Below are 18,689 nucleotides of genomic sequence, written 5' to 3' on the forward strand. Positions count from 1 at the left end.
AGCAGAGTTATATGTCAGGCCTGTTATCACCGTGTAATCTGCAGCACGACCCCACCCATCTCTGCAGGAATAGGAATGCTATCAAGGCCTGACAAGCTTTTGAAAAGCTGCCAACCTGCAGGAGCTGTCAGTGCTAGAAGACACAGCCACATGTGGGCCAAATAGATAAACATGTCAGTTTTTTTTTCATCTGCTCCAGTGTGTATTGGCACTGGGTCACAAATTGTCACTTGGAGCATCCTTGGTTTGTGTTTGTTGGTGATGGATTTTTTGTTTTGTTTTGTTTTGGGATGGGTTTTTTTTGGTCATTGCCAGGTGCAGCTGTCTTGCATCTTATCCTTCAATCTTCTTTTGTATTGATTCTATCTGTGTGCAGTTCACAGTGAAGAATACATATGCATATATGTGTATATTCATATCAGATGGCTAAACACTTATGAAATATTTGCAAAGCAATTATTTGCCTTTCCACAGCTCTGGTGCTTATTAACTGCAAAAGTGGGACTGTGTGTCAGCACTGCTATCACTGTGTGAGATCTGCAGCGTGACCCACCTATCTCTGCAATAGGGTGGTTATGTATGAAAAAGCATATGCATACCTGTATAAAACAATATCAAGATACAGGAGCCCAATTATACCTTCATTGTTCTGGGAAACCTCCTGTTGGGCTATAGATGTGTATAAGTTACGAATGAAACCAATGGGAATTTATTGAATTAAGACTTGTCTCTGCCATCATACACAAGCCTTGGGAGTGCGCACACAGGCTGAGTTACTTACTGTAGCATTTAAACACAGTAGAAATGAGACTGGTACTTCCCAACCCATTATAGGCCAGTTCCTTTTTGCCAAAGAATTTCAGCTTTCTGTCTATTAGCAAAAGTTGTGGACTGTCTGAGGGTGATGCTTTCTTTGCCTGTGAGGGGAAGAAGGATTTCAGGTGACATCAGCAGAGACCAAAGAGTCCTGTGGAAGTCACGGGAGACTGCTAAAGTTTTGAAAGTGGGGAAGTTAAAATAAGCCCAGTGGTAGGGGAGTATGGCCATGAGTCTGTTTGGGAGAACATTGTTCCTAATTTTCCCAAGAAAAGAATCAAGGTGATACTGAAATCTGACAGCGGCATGATCTGACTCTCCACACATAAGGAATTAGTTACCAGGAATTAAAGGAATAATTACTGACTTACTTTTGTTTCAGAAGTAAGATTTCTGGGTGTTACAGTTCATAAGCCACTCATTTCCACCTGTTAATTTCATACCCTTCCAAAACTCATAGAGAGAGGAATATTTTTGCCTATCACTTGCAGTGAAACAAGACTGTTGATACTGGATATGTGTGTAGTTTAGCGTCCTGTCCCTAAAAACTGTCAGCAGCGGCTACTGAAGGAATTGTGTAAGAAGGAGCTATGACTGTACTAGGATGGCTGTGCTTGCTATCTTCTGGATTGCCCCTGTCACTGATCTATGTAAATGTTTCTCTGAAGATCTGCAAACCTGTATAGTCCATAACATTGTTTAACAGACCTAAATTTAGGGACCTGTGTATACAGGATGGAAGCTTTCAACCAGGCACAGAGCAACAGTCTATAGTCAAAATGTGGAGAAAGCAGTATGTGACCAGATGGACAGTGATCCTAGGTGGAAGACAGTGTCTCTGTTATTTCCTTTTGCATTGTTGCTGTGAATTATGTTTCCGTAAACATTCCCTGTTGTTTTTATATTTTACACCTGTATTTTGGTATAAAGAACAGCCAATATCCTGCTCTCTGAAAACTCATACTGGGCTTTGACTTTTTCAGAGGTAGGATTTATCTTCAATCTGAAGGGATAAACATGTCAGAAGAAATGCCATTTACAGTAAAAGTCCTGTTGTGTAGTTTCCTTTCAGGAGAAACAGATGGTGGGCTGTGGTTATACTGTAGAAAATGAAGTGCAAAAGCACTAAAGCCTTTCAAGATTTAATCCTGCATAAATGAAATCAGCTTTTGGTCTGTTTTCTTTATGTTTTCACACCTGTTTAATGTGCACCTGAAAATGCACTTCTCAGAAAGCCCTTGAGTTTTGAAAGGCTTGGCACTCCTGAAGTTGTGTTTGGAGTAGGCTGGGCTTTAAGAAAAGCCCTGAGACAAGTTGAGATATCTCTTTGTCTCAGGCAGATGCAATGTAAGCTTGTTTGGTTCAGACATTTCTCTTTAAAAGCCACTTGCCAAATTTAAGCTACCCAAAGTCTGTGAATGTGTCATCCAACTGCACAACTGTTTCCCTCTGACTTCCAAGGTCATTAAACTCAACTTGATAAAATAAGGAATAATATACCTTGACACTTGTGCTTCCTGCAGTGCTATAAATCAGTCTGAATCAATCTTTATATCCTCTCTTCTCCCTGTCCATATCAAATCTTTCAGAAATCTGATTTTCTGTTACTAGAAAATAATTGGAGTTGGAAATTTCTGTCAAATCTCTCCCTGGAGGTATATCTCTGCTGTGGGAATTAGTGTGTCAGATGTAGGAATACCTGTTGAAAGAAGGAAGGTTTGTGGTAGTTATTAAAGTAACAGAGATTTAAGAACACTGGCCTGGCTTTTAGGAGTCTCTAAGTATTCCTTGTAGCTAGCTAACCTTTGATAAAGCTGTTAAAAAGAAAGGTGAAAAATTTAGTTCTAGAGACGGTCTGTTTGGGTTTCAAATACAGGGGAAAATTCAGATAAGGAACTTAGATATCTGAACTTCCTTTGTTTACTCATGACTTTAAAACGTCGAATTCCAGAGTATGGCAAGTACAGTGGGAACCAGTTACAAGAAGTTCGTAGGGTAACCTTCCTCTTTAGAGTTGTATATGAGAACAATCTCTGTAGTTTCCCAAGTTGTGGACTTCCCATACCAAATACATGAGTGTAACAGATGTGAGGTATTTAGAGACCAACTGGCACACTTGCATAGTATGCTAAAAACAGCTCATTTTCCCATTAATTAGAACACTCTTTGTTTTCAGCAAAATAATACTAAAAAGGCATGAAATTCTCTCTTCTGTTCCTTGGGAAATTCAGTAAATTTCTAGAAGTGATATGACCTTGAGTCAGTATACAGAAGTGACAAATGTCCTGGTTCCCAGAAAGTGTACTCTGAACACATACTGTTAAGGTATTGGGCTGTGATATTTATGACAGTGTCGTATGAAACACTGTGTCAGTCTTTTCATTAGATCACTGTCGTATCATTCTCAGTGCTCATTGATCTTATCTGCTTTTTAATACTTTCCATTTTTCAGCCATTAATTAATTTCTTTGGGGGTAAAGGAGAGAAAATTGCAAGTGCCATTATTCTCATTTTACCGGTAGGAAAACTGAAATCTGAGTGTTATAATTAGTGGGGCAGCAGCATAGCTGGGGTTGTACTGTCTTCTTGTTTACTCCAACATTTTTTAATTGGGGTACTCTCTTTACAGCATCTGCTTTATGATTGCTTTAGACTACGTAAGGAATCCAGTCTTGTATTTATTTATTTTTTATTGTGCAGAGTAGTAGTGTCATGGAGGAAAGTTTCTCAGGGGGAGCACATTTCATATGCCAGTATGATGATAAGCTTACAGAACCATCTGCTTTTGTTCTTTGAGTGCTTCATTTGGAACTGTTGTATAGAGAATACATTAATATTACTGAGCTTAAGCATCTGAATTATGGTATGCATGACTCCCAAAGTCTTAATGAGACATTTGGATGCCAAGGATGCTGTAATTTTATTGCATGTCTCCTCTAAAACATCACTACAATAATGTAGTGCATAGAATAAAACAAGGGAAGGAAGCAGGCTTTCTCTGGCTGTATCAAGCAGCTGCTTAAAATCAATGTATTTTCCTGTAAGTGCTTTGACTCATATCTTAGTCCTGCAAGACAGGGAGGAAGTAGTGACTTACTTCACATGGATCAAATTCAGTGAGTGAGTGTTACAAGACACGCCAGTCAGTTGATGTGCTTCACTCCAGATAGGGATGCATCCTGCTGGTGCTACCTGTACCACTGACAAAACACTTTGAGGTTTCTTGTACCAGAGACTGTGCTGATAGAGATGTGCTGACACACGTGTGTGATGTCAAGCACACGAGAGGCTCAATTGAAACCTCCAGGGCTGCTGAAAGCCATTGACCTCAATGAGACACTCAAGTGTGTGTGTGAGTGTGTCTATCTCAGGGACATGGGAATGGGAAGAATCATGTTGGTCAGCTGGTCTTACTCTCTGCTATCACAAGCAAATACCTCATACTGCAGGTATTCTTTTAATAACCCCATCCAATTTTGCTATAAGAGGTGTTGTGGGATGTTTCATGCAACTTGACTAGGAACGTTTTTAATCCCAGAATATCATTACTCGAGTCTTTCAAATTTTTTATTTATTTTTTATTTTATTTTATTAATAAATATAACAATTATAAATTTTCCCCATCTAAGCTAGTCAATTTCCATGTTGCACCTTACAAAATACTTTACTGGAGCTCTGATGAGCAGTTTTTCTACAGTAATGTGTAGTTCAGCTGTTTTTTAAAGAAAGGCACAACATTAGCCAGGAGCAATATCTCTTCACCAAGATATATTGAGTGCGATATTGTTTCAGTGTTCATTAGAAATTTAAGTTATCCCTTCCCTATAGAACTGCTCTGAAACCTTTCAAAAATGCAAAATAAGACAAATAGATCTGTAATCTGCTTTGATATGTTTAGTTTCTCTTTGTGTGTGTGTCTATGTGTGCACTGATGATACCTATTATCTTCCACTGTTTTGGAAAAGCTGTGAATCATGCCGGATTTAGTAGCTTCATTAGAAATGATTCTTGAATAACCTCCAATTTAATACAGCGGTTCCTTTGGAATCAAAATTCAGTGTTCTGTCTTTGAGCCATCATTTCACCAAAGCATTTATTGTCTGTCTTAACCTACAAACAAAAGTGGATTTAGAAAGAGAGATAAAGACAAGGGAAATATTAACTCTTAACCATTATTGTTAATTCATGACAGATGGCAGCTGAAATGAAACTGATAGAACTGTATCTTTGTAGATACACATAATGGTGTATATATATCATCTACTTATCAATTTATATACATAAATCATCTATATTTATAAAAATTCATTTTTTTCTCTTTACACTTGTAGTAAAAGCACACGTTTAGAGGAAGGAAAAATGTTTCTTACTTCTGGACCTTACCACACCTCTAATCTGAAAAAAGGATTTTTGTGGTTTATAATGTTTTGTTTTAATCAGAAATCAATTTCCAGCTACCCTTTAATGTGATACCTTATCTGTCCTACACTTCTGCATTACTTAATTTCGTACTCTGGGGAGGATTTCTTTCACTCTGCCAACAGAGAAAAGTTAGCTTGCACTTATTAGTGAGATTTTAATTTCTTCTCTGTTGCTAAATTTAAGAAAATGTTTGTACAATTATTTAGAAGTAATGCTAAGGTTTGTTTTTTTAAATTGATCCATAACAGATAGAATTGGGATACCATGACGGTAGCCCTAACCTTTGGAATTCTGATATGGATATTTTGCAAGGATAATAAACTGAAGCTTAAGAGAAGAAAATAATCCTGTCTAAGTATATTGTTGATGAATTTCAACTGGTTACATTCTTCTCTTAAATTGAGCAATTACACATAACTATTCTAAGATTTCTCATTGCAAATACTGACCATGATATATATATATAAATTGTGCTGTCTTAAGCCTGAAGTTATGCGGAGTCTTGATATGCACTTACTGCATTATGCATTTGACTTGATCTCTTACAGTTTGGAAATGACTATTTCTGGGAACCTTTCATTTCTCAGCTGAAAAGCAAATAAATATCACTTTATTCTTTTTTGTAGTAAGTTGATTTTAAAGGTTGTTGGACAGCTTAGCTTCACTTTCCATTGGCTAATGTGGCTTTGCATAATGCTGGGTGTGTTGAGTAGCCAGAATGAGAATCAAATGAATTTTCTGTCATAATTGACAGTGGTCTTCAGTCACAAAGGCAAGGTGTGTATTTCATCCTGAATTATGCAACCTGCATGACAAACACAATGACCCATGAAGAAATCTCAGCAAGGGTTGAAGGTGGTGTCCATTAATACATGTGATGTTTTAAGTAGATGCTTTCCAGTATAACTAGACCTCCCAAAGCAAGTAATGCTGTGTAGTTGGCAGGTAGAGGTAGGTATTTTCAAAAAGCTATTGAAGGAGATCTTGTCTACATAACCAGACATCTGAACATTGGCAAAACCAAAACAAGAGACTCCTCGCAGACCTGTAATGGCCTTTTCTGTTGTGGAAAGGAGTTGTGTGGGCAGAATTGGGTATGAAGTTTCTATGCAAAAGAACTGAAGATCAGATCTCAGTTTAAGACTACCTAGACATTTGGATATCCATTATCTTATATTCCTCTATCTGTTCCTTTTTCATCACTTTTTCTCCAGCAGCACCTCTTAAGCATCAAGCTCTTTTTCTACTTAACACAGTGACACTTGTAGCAGGCCAGTGCTACAAGGCAAAGCTGTACCAGGCAGAGACCAGCTGAGTTCACTGGCACTAGCTTCAGCTCTTCCCAATGGATTTGACAAGTTCCCAGTGTATCCTGCTCTATACTTTTTGGAGTTGCACTCTGCGTAATCCAAAGATACCACTGTAGCTGATTTCCAATTGTGTTTTCATACCTGGAGTGTATAATGACATCATTCTGAAAAAATGCTCTGGGAAAATAAATTTTTACTCCAGTGTTGAGATGTTGTTGTACTGCCTTATCTTTAACTTTAACCCTTTATGGCAATATTTGCTTAAGCTTTATATAATTTAAAATACGTTATCTTTACTATTAGCTTCTAATCACAGAGGTATCTGTAAATTCACAGAAAGGGAACTGATTTCCTTGCAGAAAATCACCAAATCCATTTTCACTGAAAAGAGAAGAGAAAGAGATTAAATAAAAAGGCTGCCCTAATATCAAGAAGAACACTGTATATCTGGGGTATCTTGGGCTTTGACAACACCAATGGACAGAGGATACTCTTTATCATTCTATCCCAGGGCATAAACCTGTGTATGGGATAAGGCACATCTTAAAAGCTGCCAACAGCTGAGTGAACCTAAGGGAATGCTATAGATGCTAATCCCTCTTGCCTGTTTTTGAGATATACATCTTTACTTTACTGAGAGACAGTTTTTAATGTCTTTTATCTTTAATCATTATTTTTAATCTTATCTTTAATCTTTAAGCTTTATTCACATGGCATTATTTAGAATTTTATAAAGTATTTGTAGGCCTCTGAAGGCTCTGAAGGGTCTCTGACTACTAGTAATCTGCATATTGGTTTCTGGAAATCGAAAGTTTCCTAACCAATATTTGATCAGAAAACAGCGTGATTTGTTGCTGTTAATCACAAGGACCGGCTGTATCTTCATTTTGTCAAAATAAGCAGGGGAAAAAATCCCATCTATGCTCAGCATGATGCTTCTGGAAGAATTTATATTCAATTTATGTTTTGAATTTAATAGAAACTGAAAAATAATAATAACCAATTTTGACTGCTTAATTGAAATCAATGAACCAGAACCTGAACAGTTGTTCTTTAACATTTCTTCACTAATATCATTGAGGTTACAGTAACAGACAGTGATTTGACAACTGGCTCCATCATTTACACTAAAATCTAATTTACAGAACTGTACAAATGAAAGAAGAAAAAAGTAATAATATTTTATGCAGAAAATTATGTGAGGTACATGATTCTTTCTCAAGCTTATGTATGCCATTTTCAAAATATGTATACTTTACTCAGTACACTTGGTTATTGTTGAAGAGTAATATTTTTGTGTGCTATTAATTTCTGGCACTCCTTGTTATGAGAATTTCCTTTCGCCTACCTTGAGTTTTTCGGACAAAACCTCTTTTCATTTGGACACCGATACAACAGCTAACTATTTTTTCTAAAATTGCTTTGCCGTGTTCACTGGACCAAATTCATTACAAAGTAAATTGCCTAGTTCTGCAATTCTAATTTCTAGATATTTTGGCTCATCTTGTCTTTGAGAAAATCATGCTATTCATAATACTTACAAGTTGTTCTAGATAGATTAACTGAGTGCTTACTAAAAGTAAATATGCACAACGAAGAAATGAACAGAGAGAAGGGAGTTTGCTTTAAAGCCTTGATACTTCTGGTGGAAGACTGTTTTTAAAGCCAGGTTCACTTCTACTCATATGTAAATTCCTTCAACATGTATAAGTATGTTTTAACTGTTCATTCAAGGAGGTAGTTAAACTAAAAGTAGTCACGAGACGGTTTATATTATTCATTATCTCTGTCTTATTTCAACTGTCTTCCAGATTTACTGGCCTGCAGCTAAAGAAAAGTTGGAATTATGCAAACTAGCTGGGAAAGATGCCCATGTAAGTATAGTCTTGATATTTTTGTTCTTTCTGGTGATTTTGCACACCTGTATATTTGTTTCTATATGCACTATATACATTAGTGAATTTTTTTTGTTTGTTTTTTTTTTGTTTGTTTTCTTTCATGAAATAATTGAGAAAAGAAAGGGAGGGGGGGAGGGAGTGGGGGGATTCGTTTAAAAATCATTGGATTGCTTTAAATGTTAATGCTTTAAGAAAAATATTCACTATTAAAAATAGCAAATGTTTTAGCCATCCTTGTATGTAATTAAGTCAGTTGAGATAGTAATGAACTTTCTTCTGATAGGAAATACTTTTCCTGTGGAAGTCTTTTCTTTCTCATTGAAGTGCTCTTTTCTTGGAAATATCCTGAATGTAACTCCATTATAATTCATAAATGAAACAGAGTGGCAATGGACATTACAAATTAACTTAATTTGCAGACAAATGAGTTTAAGGTTAAAATAAAATCTCAGATCTAATAGCTTTCCTATGTAACCACAGATCTTAAAGAAACCTCTGTGTACATAAGGTACATGCATATATACAATAAAACTTTCATATCTTCTTTGCATAGTGCAGATTACATTGTGTCTAAAGTCCGCCATAAATGTAAACATTTTCTGGCTATACAATAAAATTTCTTCCTTTCCTCTCCACAAATATTGTATTTTCTGGCAATCTGTTTGTTACCAAGGTGAAGTCAAGCTCAAAACTATCTCCTCTTGTCTGAGGAATTTCAACTTTTTATCCAAGCTTATTGCCACTATTATCTTTACAGCAGACAAGGGCTAAACAACACCTCTGCTGAGCACTGGGAAAGTTCTGATACTGGACTCTATGGAGGATTTGTGCTGATCTATTTCTGTACCTAAACATAACGAAAAAGATCAGAGGAGGGAATATTTATTTTTGTCACATAATCATAACTCCTTTTTGTTTCTTGCACTGCCTCTGCAGCTTGCCTCTCACTAAGGTGCAGAATGGTTGCTTGGACCTATGCATAGCTCATGTGTTTCCTCCTAAATACCATATCATACCTGTTTATATTTTGGGGAAGGCTACAACATGTCTTCATAATCAACACATGTATCACCCTTACAGCACATGGCAGCCATCTGGACTGCTTACTAGCCACAGCCATGTCCAGTTAAGGCCAGGACTGCCCTGAGCTTCCCAGAGGATCCAAATAAAAGTGACCAACAGGATGTGGTTGGTGCAGAGAGAAGTCACTCACACAAAACATCCTGTTGGAAGTATGCTGAAGCCCTTGAGATTGCCACAGAGCTTTCTATCATGTAATCTTTGGTGTTAAAGCTAGTGCAGAACCCTTAATCAGGAGCAAAGGCAGGAGGATTTGTAGGCAGACAAATCCGGTGGCTATCTGACCTCGGTTGACTGGGGATGTGTCTACAGCATGAACTGAGAACACGTCCAATCTGCACTGTTACCACATAGTTCCTTGTGGCTGTAAGCATTACAAAAGAAGGGCTTGCATGTGTGATTGATGAGCTGCCCAATACACAGCCACTGCAAAATTTTAACCATCACAACTTTGAACTGTTTAGTAAACAATCGCTACTACAGTAGTTTCAAGTTTAAATACAAGAATTCTATGGCTAAAACGTAGTACAGGAATGTGAAAGTGAAAAAAATAAACATGAAAATTAACATTTCTCTCTTTTCTCTTTGCAACAGACAGAATGTGCCAATTTTATCAGGGTCCTTCAGCCCTACAACAGAACACATGTTTATGTCTGTGGCACAGGAGCATTTCACCCTCTCTGTGGATACATTGAACTTGGCACTCACAAAGAGGTAATTTAATTTTCTCACTACTCTGATACGTCAAGGGGTAACCTTTGTCTTGTTTAGCATTCATTATAGATTGGAAAATATCATGTGAGTGTATAAAAAATGAACTGACAGCAGCTTGCGTAAATAACAGAGTAAATGGTGGGTTTTGCAGGTCAGGCAGGAACTCATGTTCTCACATTCGATATGTGCATATCGCTTTTGAACAAAGCACTTTCCTTGGTAAGGCTTAATACACAAAGTTCTTCAGAATGACACTTCCACATGATTAAGTAAGTGAGGAGCACATTTAACCCAGATGTCCTTCTTTCTTGTAAGTCATTTCCGTGCATACATTCTACTTACACACATACACACAGAGTTCAAGATGACATTCATCGTTCTGTCTTCTAATGTTCACATATCTCCTGTTCCTCAGGAATGGTTTCCAATTCCTTGTGCACAAGAGTAATTCAGAGTTTGTAAATGGTTTCTAAGTCTAAGCTGAAGGGTGGCATCTCCGGCCTTTGCAGATGGTTTAAAGCCCTGTCACTAAGTGCTGGGTATGCTCGGTCACTAGTGGTGAATTCCTGCACTGAAGTTAGCAGCTGATTGGTCTACATTTGCTGGTGACAAAGAAATCTCCATCCTAAGTGGTAAATGTTTGAGATGTAACCTCCGCAACAGAAGCATTTTGGTGTTGTGTCAAGCAGCCACTTAGTACACAAGTCTCTTTTTAACTCCTATACATATAACACTTTGGTTATATTTATAACATTGGCTCTGCTCTTAGACAGTGTCTGGATGTGACCTGTCTGGTTATTTCCCTGTAGTGCAGGCTTCCCGTGCTTCTGTAGAAGTAGCTTTCCCTCTTCTTTGGATCTAAGTGAAATTGTAGAATATAAAAAGTGAGTTTTAACAATATGTTATTAAATGCAATATTGGATTTATGCTGATGAACGAAATCAAGGGCAAATGCTTACCAAAAGCTCTTAACTCTTGTCCTGTCTGGGACCCATGCAATCTGTGGGTTGTTTGACCAGAGGCTGCTGAAATTACAGTGAAGTTACAGAGCTGCCTGAAATCTGCATGATGATACTTTTTCCCTATTAAGCTGTTAATACTTCTGGTACTGTTTGGAACAGGCTGTATAGTTGGGCTTGCAAAGAAACAACTTATTCTTCTTTGCTTCGTTTCTTTGATTATTCCAGTTGAAACAACTGAAGCTTTACTTTGCTTGTATCACACTGATTCCTTACCCTTGAATGATTAAGTCCACAGCTGAATTAAGCAGAACAACTCTCAGCAAGAGTGTAAGGTTCTGATTTACCTCTGGGTCATTAGTGAGTTGTCTCATTCACTGTCCCTTTGTAACTTCATTTGTGATGGCTGTTCTCAACAGACATTACAAAATTATGGATTTGTCCTGATTGTTCAGTCTGGCAGTCCGTCTAGACAAGGGGGTCTGTCTCAATTAGATGTGACCAATTACCTTAGGAGAGGAAATGAAAGAAGAAACCTCACATTGTATTTCCTAATCCCCTAACTGTCTCCCCCAGTTCTGCCTGTCCTGCACTCACTGGTTGATCAGCTGCAGCAGTGAGCTGTTCAGAGTTCACTACTCACACCACTGGTGCATCTCTTCTACAACCTCCTACTGAAACAGTGGCTTTGAATGGCATGAGACTTGTTTTCCCTTTCCTCCTGGCATTCCAAATACCATGCAGTCACTGCCTGTCCAGATAAGTGTGGCATAGCAGGAGAGTTATGGGCCCTTGAAACCCATTGACTTGAATTTTACAGGCATCTGGAAAAGTCTCCTGGTTGTAGGAAGTGAAGCCAGAAATCCTGTGTGAAACTCCTGTTGCAGATCTGTTCTTTTAGATTTTTATTTTTTTTTAATTTATTTTTATTTTTAATCTCTGATTTGTAAGAATGGATAATGAATGTTTGGTAATTAGAAACCTCTCCAGGAAGCTGTGGGATGCTTGGGAGAGCCAGAGCCTTAGATAGCATCACACAGCTTTGAAAGCAGGCAGCACCCTGCTGACCTCTGGAAGCCGCTGGAAGATCTGCCCAGTGCTCTGCTGGTTGCTGCCAACGCTACAGAAGCAGACAGGAAAGGAGAGTGGATCAGGTGACTCAAAACTACTGCACACACTGCTTTTGAACCCATACAAATCCCCTACAGGATCACACAATTAAAGGGGATTAAAGTCCTAGCATTGCTAGTGCTGAAGTCACTGCCAAAACTTCTCTTGGCTGGTGAAGAAGAGGTTTGGCCTGGTTGGTGCTCTTAGCCACAGGTCTCCAAGGGATGCTCTTTTCTTTGAAATCTTTGTCCAGACTGAAAACAGGAGGTTAACTGTCTGAATGAGTGGTTGTGTCCATTAATTTGTCTGGATGAAGTCTGGAGTGTTTGATGGTGATCTATAGAGCCCTCAGTCTCTTGAGTGTTCCTGGACATAGGAAAGCCTTTTGGCATGTGTTATATTGCAAAGGTTCTCTGAGCAGATCAGGGCTGCATTTCTTAGAAGAAATGAGAACAGGACAATAATATTCTACTGTCAGCAAAGCAATGTTCAATTTTTAATTTAGCACTGTCCTTGATGAGTCCATCTAAGTAGCCTGAGAATGTAGTTTACCTGGTATCTCATGTGTTTGAGAGGGGATAACAGGAGTTCTTGTCCAATTAAATTCTTCTTCATAGCGGCCAAAATTGCTGTAGGAAGCTGAATTTATCTCCCCTGATTGGAATTGATTTTCTTCCCTCTTAAGTAAGAATCTTAATTATTCAGTATCCTGTCCTCTTGTCTTCTGAGCCTATAGGGTTTAGAAGACATCTCAATGAAATAGCAATGTTTGATTATTTATAGTCTGATGTACACTTGGCATAAATTGAATAAATGTGTCGTGAGGTCTAATTCTATGTGAATCTCTTTGGGTATAGGTAGCTATCACTTGCACTCCTCAGTTCTCTTGCAAGGCAAAGTTATGGAAACAATTAAGCCACTTCACCCTTTTTTACATATTTTTTTTTAAATCATAGAAGCTGAAATCATAAGGAATGACTTGTAAATAATTTATTTCCTTTATCTCCCTCTGTATTCTTGTTCTGTGATCCAAGCATTGATCGCTGTGTTCGGGAACTATAAGGAGGGATTTATTTTAATATCTCTTGCATCCTTAGCCTTGTTAAAAATAACAAGAGAGAGCATATGCTGCTCCTATTTAAAGGGGCTGAAATGTATCTGCCATGAACATTATTCAGCAGTCCCTGGAGAAATTTAGGAGTCAGCCAGAATCCCTTCTGGGTCTCCTGTTGCAACATAGTCTATCAGCAGTTTTCCAAATAGATACCAGTGCTTAACACAGACCAGCCTTTACTTTGAATTGAAGTGAACAATGCATCTTTTTTTTTTCTTCCTGAAAATCATTAGAGGTTTTCAAGATTTAGTTTTAAGTATATAGTGAGCAACATATGTTAAAATGATGAGTGAAAAAAAATCCTGATGTAAAACAGGGGCGTGGACTGTAAACATCAATGCCAAGGTAACAACTCTGTGATCTGGTACAACTTCACTTCATCTTTTAGCAAAGTAGTTTGTCTGAGTGAGTTTTTCTCTGCAGTCACACCAGGATAACAAATATGTGTTTATTCTCAGGAAACAATATTCAGGCTGGATATTCAGAACTTGGAGTCAGGCAGGTTGAAATGCCCTTTCGATCCTCAGCAGCCATTTGCATCAGTGATGGCAGGTAAGAAACTGTCAGAGCAGACACTGGGCTCAGAGGCTCAGCAGATGTCACTAGTAGAGCTGCTTTGGCATTGCTTATGCTTCTGATACTGGTTTGTGCTCTGGGACCTGGGGGAACCCTTCAGTCTGCTAACACCAAAAGTTGGAAATGCATCAACACAAGCAGAGAAACCTGAGTGGCTGTGAAGTCTCTGCCAGCTGAGCAGGGTTTCATCCTCACCCAGTCATTTCTCCTTTAGCAACACAACAGAAAAAAGACAAACCAACACATGGACAGACAAAGTTTCAAGTGCTTCTAAGGCTCTTTCTGCAATTATCAATATGTTCTGCCCTTTGAAGTCTGCTGACATCTGCTATTTCCATAAATACATTTTTGAGGCTTCTATTTACTTGAGTAGCCACTTCTGAAGCTGGAAGCCTAGGAACAAGATAGCGCAATCTGCCTGCTGCGTGCATCACAGTGCTGTGTGGTCTGACATTTGGTGCTGAGGAATGTCAGTTTGACCTCTGGTTTTCAAACCACTATAAGAGCCACTTTTGTCATGGTTTGGTTCATAGCTTTGGACAATTTTCATTTAACTTGTCCATCAAGGCCATGAATACAAGATAAGAGTGAAGCACCATGACGTTTTCATTTACAGCCAAAGAGCAGTGGTGACAATGCTTTGAAGTATTGGTCACTGTGTTATAAAAAGAATATGACTAACGTTCAGTCTTTCTTCTCAGATAATAAGATAGATGATTTGCGATTCTGACCCAGCAGATGGGGCAGGACTTCCTTTATTAAAAACAATAGATTAAAGTCAGTGCTTATTCTTTTCAGGGACCCCTAGTACTATTTAATGACTGTGAAGTCTATTTTGAAAGTGGAATTCTAGAAACTTTTTTTTTCTTTTTTTTTTTCCATCTTAATACAATATAGCTCCATGATTTATTGTTGTGTTGGCTAATTCCAGTAGCACACTAGTACATCGACCTCACTATTAAATCTTGAGAAAAGAAGAAGCTGCTGTGCTTTGCTAACTAAAACATAACCTTCAGTATGTAAGAATTTTCAGGCTAGATAAAATCGGTAATTGGATTGTTTTAACACCCCTTCCTGCACTATGCCTGGTATCAAGTGCTTCACTGTACTGTACAAGGAGCATTGTAAAGAGTTACAGGCCTGACCAGAGGGTGTGTTCTTGGCCTATCTTTGGATGATTGCTTTATTTCCTAAAGTGCTAGGAGAGCAATATAACTCATAGATAAGATACTGCACTGGGACTCAGGGGAGCTCAGTTCCCATCTCTGCTACTGGCAAGAGGAATAGCGTTCATAGTGTTTCTCTCCACCTGCTTTTATTTATCTGCAGAATGGCAATAAATATTACTTGCATCCTGCAGAAAGCATATTTAATCAGGTATAAAAATGAGCTTATTATTGCCCTATATAGAAATATCTAATCTGTCTTTGAATACTATACAGCATTTTACCCCAACTAAAATCCAGTGCTATATTATATACACTGTTGGAAAACCCAGGCTTTCTAACTGAAAAATCACCTGCTAGTCATCGATCTTCTGTTAGAAATTACCACTCAGCTAAACCATTCTCGAAATAACTAGACCTTGGACTGAGAGATATCAAAAGCCATGAGAAGTGCTGAAAGCGCCTTGTCAGCAGAGTCTGGGCAAGGATGGGCATTTTCTATTAGTCCTTCGGATTTATTGATCACTGAGTGCCTGTCAGTTAGCAAACACCAATTACCCTGCCCATCCTTCATTATGACAAATACTGTTCTGCACTCACTATTGTTCCTTTACAAAGGCGACATGCTGTCTGAAAGATGTGCTTTCCAGTACTGTCATGGAAATAATACATAAGTAACAGTAATAGTGAAGCAGAAAGAAAGCTGATGGATCTTTTTTTGTGGGTCAGTGGTTGTGGTTTTTTCCTTAGTTTTGTTTTCTTTTTGTCTTATGTTCTAAGCGTGTTTACATCTTTTGCAAATGAAACCACACAATATTTATGATTTATGTTGAATGGTATTTATTTGGAGTTCACTCTCAACAAAGGGCTTCTCACTAAAATAACTTGTGAAATGTTTCCTCTCGGAACATCAGAAAACCTGGAAAAGTATTTTTATTTATGACATAGCACTTCATATGATTATTGGTTATGAATATGAACATTTTTTATCTTTTCAAACTGCAGAAATTGCTTTTATGCAAGCCATTAAACAAAAACAAAGCTCCCCTACCTGATAAAGCCATCTTGTTATTTTTACAGAAAAAAATAAAATAAAATAAAATAAAATAAAATAAAATAAAATAAAATAAAATAATTGTAAAATGCATAGTACAGTTAAAAATTTCACAGCAATACTATTGCTTCTTTTTAGAAAAATACTGGGATTTGAAGGAAAGCAGAAAATATTGTGCAAGTCTTACATTTATGTAGTTTTACAGTTCCAAAAAGGATCTCAGAAAAATAAATAGTAACTGCAGTTGTAGCGAGCACCCTGCACGTATTATAAATACTGTTTGTGAGACAATTTCTGGCTGCCTTATTCAAGCAAGATGTCTCATATGTTTTAGTGGAACAACTCACTGTGTTAAAATGATCACAATTTGGGTCTATAGCCATATTCCTATTATTAACATGCTACATAGTTGAGAAGAATTCCCCTAGCGCCTAAATTCCTCTTTGTGAATGAAGTGTTGGGCAGAGATCCCTGCTCCAAGAAATTGCCAAGCCATGAAGTTCCTATAGCGGAACATCCATCAAATTCCCAGTTCAAGTCCAGGAGCAGCAAAGCTCCTGTCCTGTGGTGGGACAAGGCTGGGATAGAGGTTAGCTTGAATTGGTAGATGGTTGTGTCTGCATTATAGCCCGTGTGCTCATGGTCAGTGCCAATAAAGCAGGATGCTTGGTTTGGTTGTGCCATCATGCCCTTAGCTCTGTCCTCATTAAAACCTGGAGAGATTTTCTTTTTTGGTTGTCTAAAAGATCTGGAAATTAAACACAGACTCCTTAATTTCTCAGGAATACAATTACAAATACTACGTCCATTCAAATGTAATTAATTTCACAAAACCACAAATCCCAATAAAGCATAAGAGAAAAACACTTTAAAGTATTAAAATATTTCAAAGGCAAATTAGGCACAGGTGTTGTTTACCCAACAAAATACAAAGTTTTAATTTGTTTACTTCATGTATGTGGAAACCTCATCGCTTTTTCTTTTGCAGATGAGTATCTTTATGCTGGAACAGCTTCTGATTTCCTTGGCAAAGACACTGCTCTAACACGTTCCCTGGGCCCTTCTCACGACCACCATTACATCAGAACTGACATTTCTGAGCATTACTGGCTTACTGGTAAGATCCCAAACATATGCTGTTGTCATTTGCATTGTTCCTGCTTCTCTGAAGTTAATAGCCCCTTTCTTAAATAAATATATGTCCAGTAAGTATAAATATAGATATTGTATCATGGTATCTTTGGATTATGTAGGCTCTTTTTGGAGAAAGCTCAGTGGAACAAAAATGCACTTGAGAAAAGTCAGAGGTGAAAATGTTAATTAAGGAAAGAAGAGGAAAGTAGGAACTAATAGTTCTTTCCATCTTTGATCTATACATCCCTATATAGCCCTGTAATTGGGATACTATCATGACTAAAATGCTTCTATTTCCAGTCTTGTTGCAATAATTTTTTTAAACATTTTTTCCGATCACTTATTCAAAACTGTTCCCTAAAGTATGCTGAAATGACAGACTGAAAGTTCAGTGTTTTTAGGTAGGAGGTCTTTTTTTTTTTTTCCTTTTTAGAAGAGGAAAAATACTCTTTGTTGCTGTGAGGGTCATTTTAAAACCACTACGGGCACCCTAAAATAGCTTCCCAAGCAAAACATTGCTTTTCCTTGCCCGTTAAAAACATTTTGAGCTAGTAAACCCTCTAAAAACTGGCCACATTTACACCCAGGCAGTCTCAAACCACACACAGAGTAACATGGAAAACTTCGCTCACAGGCTAACCCTGCTCAATTAAAGCATCCCCCTTTTAGCTGTCAACTGTCTTTAAAGATGTGGCAACACTGGCCCTGTTTCAGGCTGCCTGTGTAACTATGGTTGCATTGTAAATCCAGGCCTGCTGACCACAGGGTTAAGTTGTCTTCCCAGCAGACAACTTCTGAAAGACATACTTCTGCTTCTTAACTCTTTGAGACCTCAACAAGAGGAAATATTTTTATTATTTCTCTACTTCTATTTCTCTACCTAAGTTCTTGACCTATATATCTGTCTAGATGTGGCTCCATAACTACTAGATTTCTCCTGGGGAATGGGGAGTAAAGGAAAAGCCACTTCAAACCGTTTTACCTGTCCAAATAGATGTATTTCTGTGGACTGATAAAAGATGTAACACTTGACTCTGCTGACTTTACCTACTTTCATCTCCTGTGTTCTTCAAGTGTATGTCTCAACACCTTACTTGTCCCACCTCTCCTCTCTCCTCTTTTCTAGAAGTTCCATAGACAAGAACAAATGTGTGCAGTATGGGTGAACCACTGTGGGTCCATCCAGGAGGCAACTGTCTCTAATAATGATATCTAACATTTGATTTTATTGCTGACTGCTTTCTGGTGCTTAGTATGGAAAGGCAGTTAGAGTAGCTGCTCTCCTATGGGATATTATGATATCCCAGAAAGATTTATTGGGAAGTGCTCATAAGGA

At 37.9% G+C, this 18,689-nt stretch overlaps 1 protein-coding gene across 1 annotated transcript in view; it reads left to right on the forward strand.

Annotated features, from left to right (window-relative positions):
* Positions 1–18,689, forward strand: part of SEMA3D (semaphorin 3D) — a 137,908-nt gene that overhangs the window by 63,928 nt on the left and 55,291 nt on the right. Inside the window, 4 exon segments of the mRNA XM_015875912.2 lie at positions 8,360–8,422; positions 10,121–10,240; positions 13,882–13,975; positions 17,208–17,336. Of these exon segments, the coding sequence (XP_015731398.1) occupies positions 8,360–8,422; positions 10,121–10,240; positions 13,882–13,975; positions 17,208–17,336 (406 nt within the window).

This window comes from Coturnix japonica, chromosome 1 (assembly GCF_001577835.2).
Source record: "Coturnix japonica isolate 7356 chromosome 1, Coturnix japonica 2.1, whole genome shotgun sequence".
Classification (NCBI taxonomy): domain Eukaryota; kingdom Metazoa; phylum Chordata; class Aves; order Galliformes; family Phasianidae; genus Coturnix; species Coturnix japonica.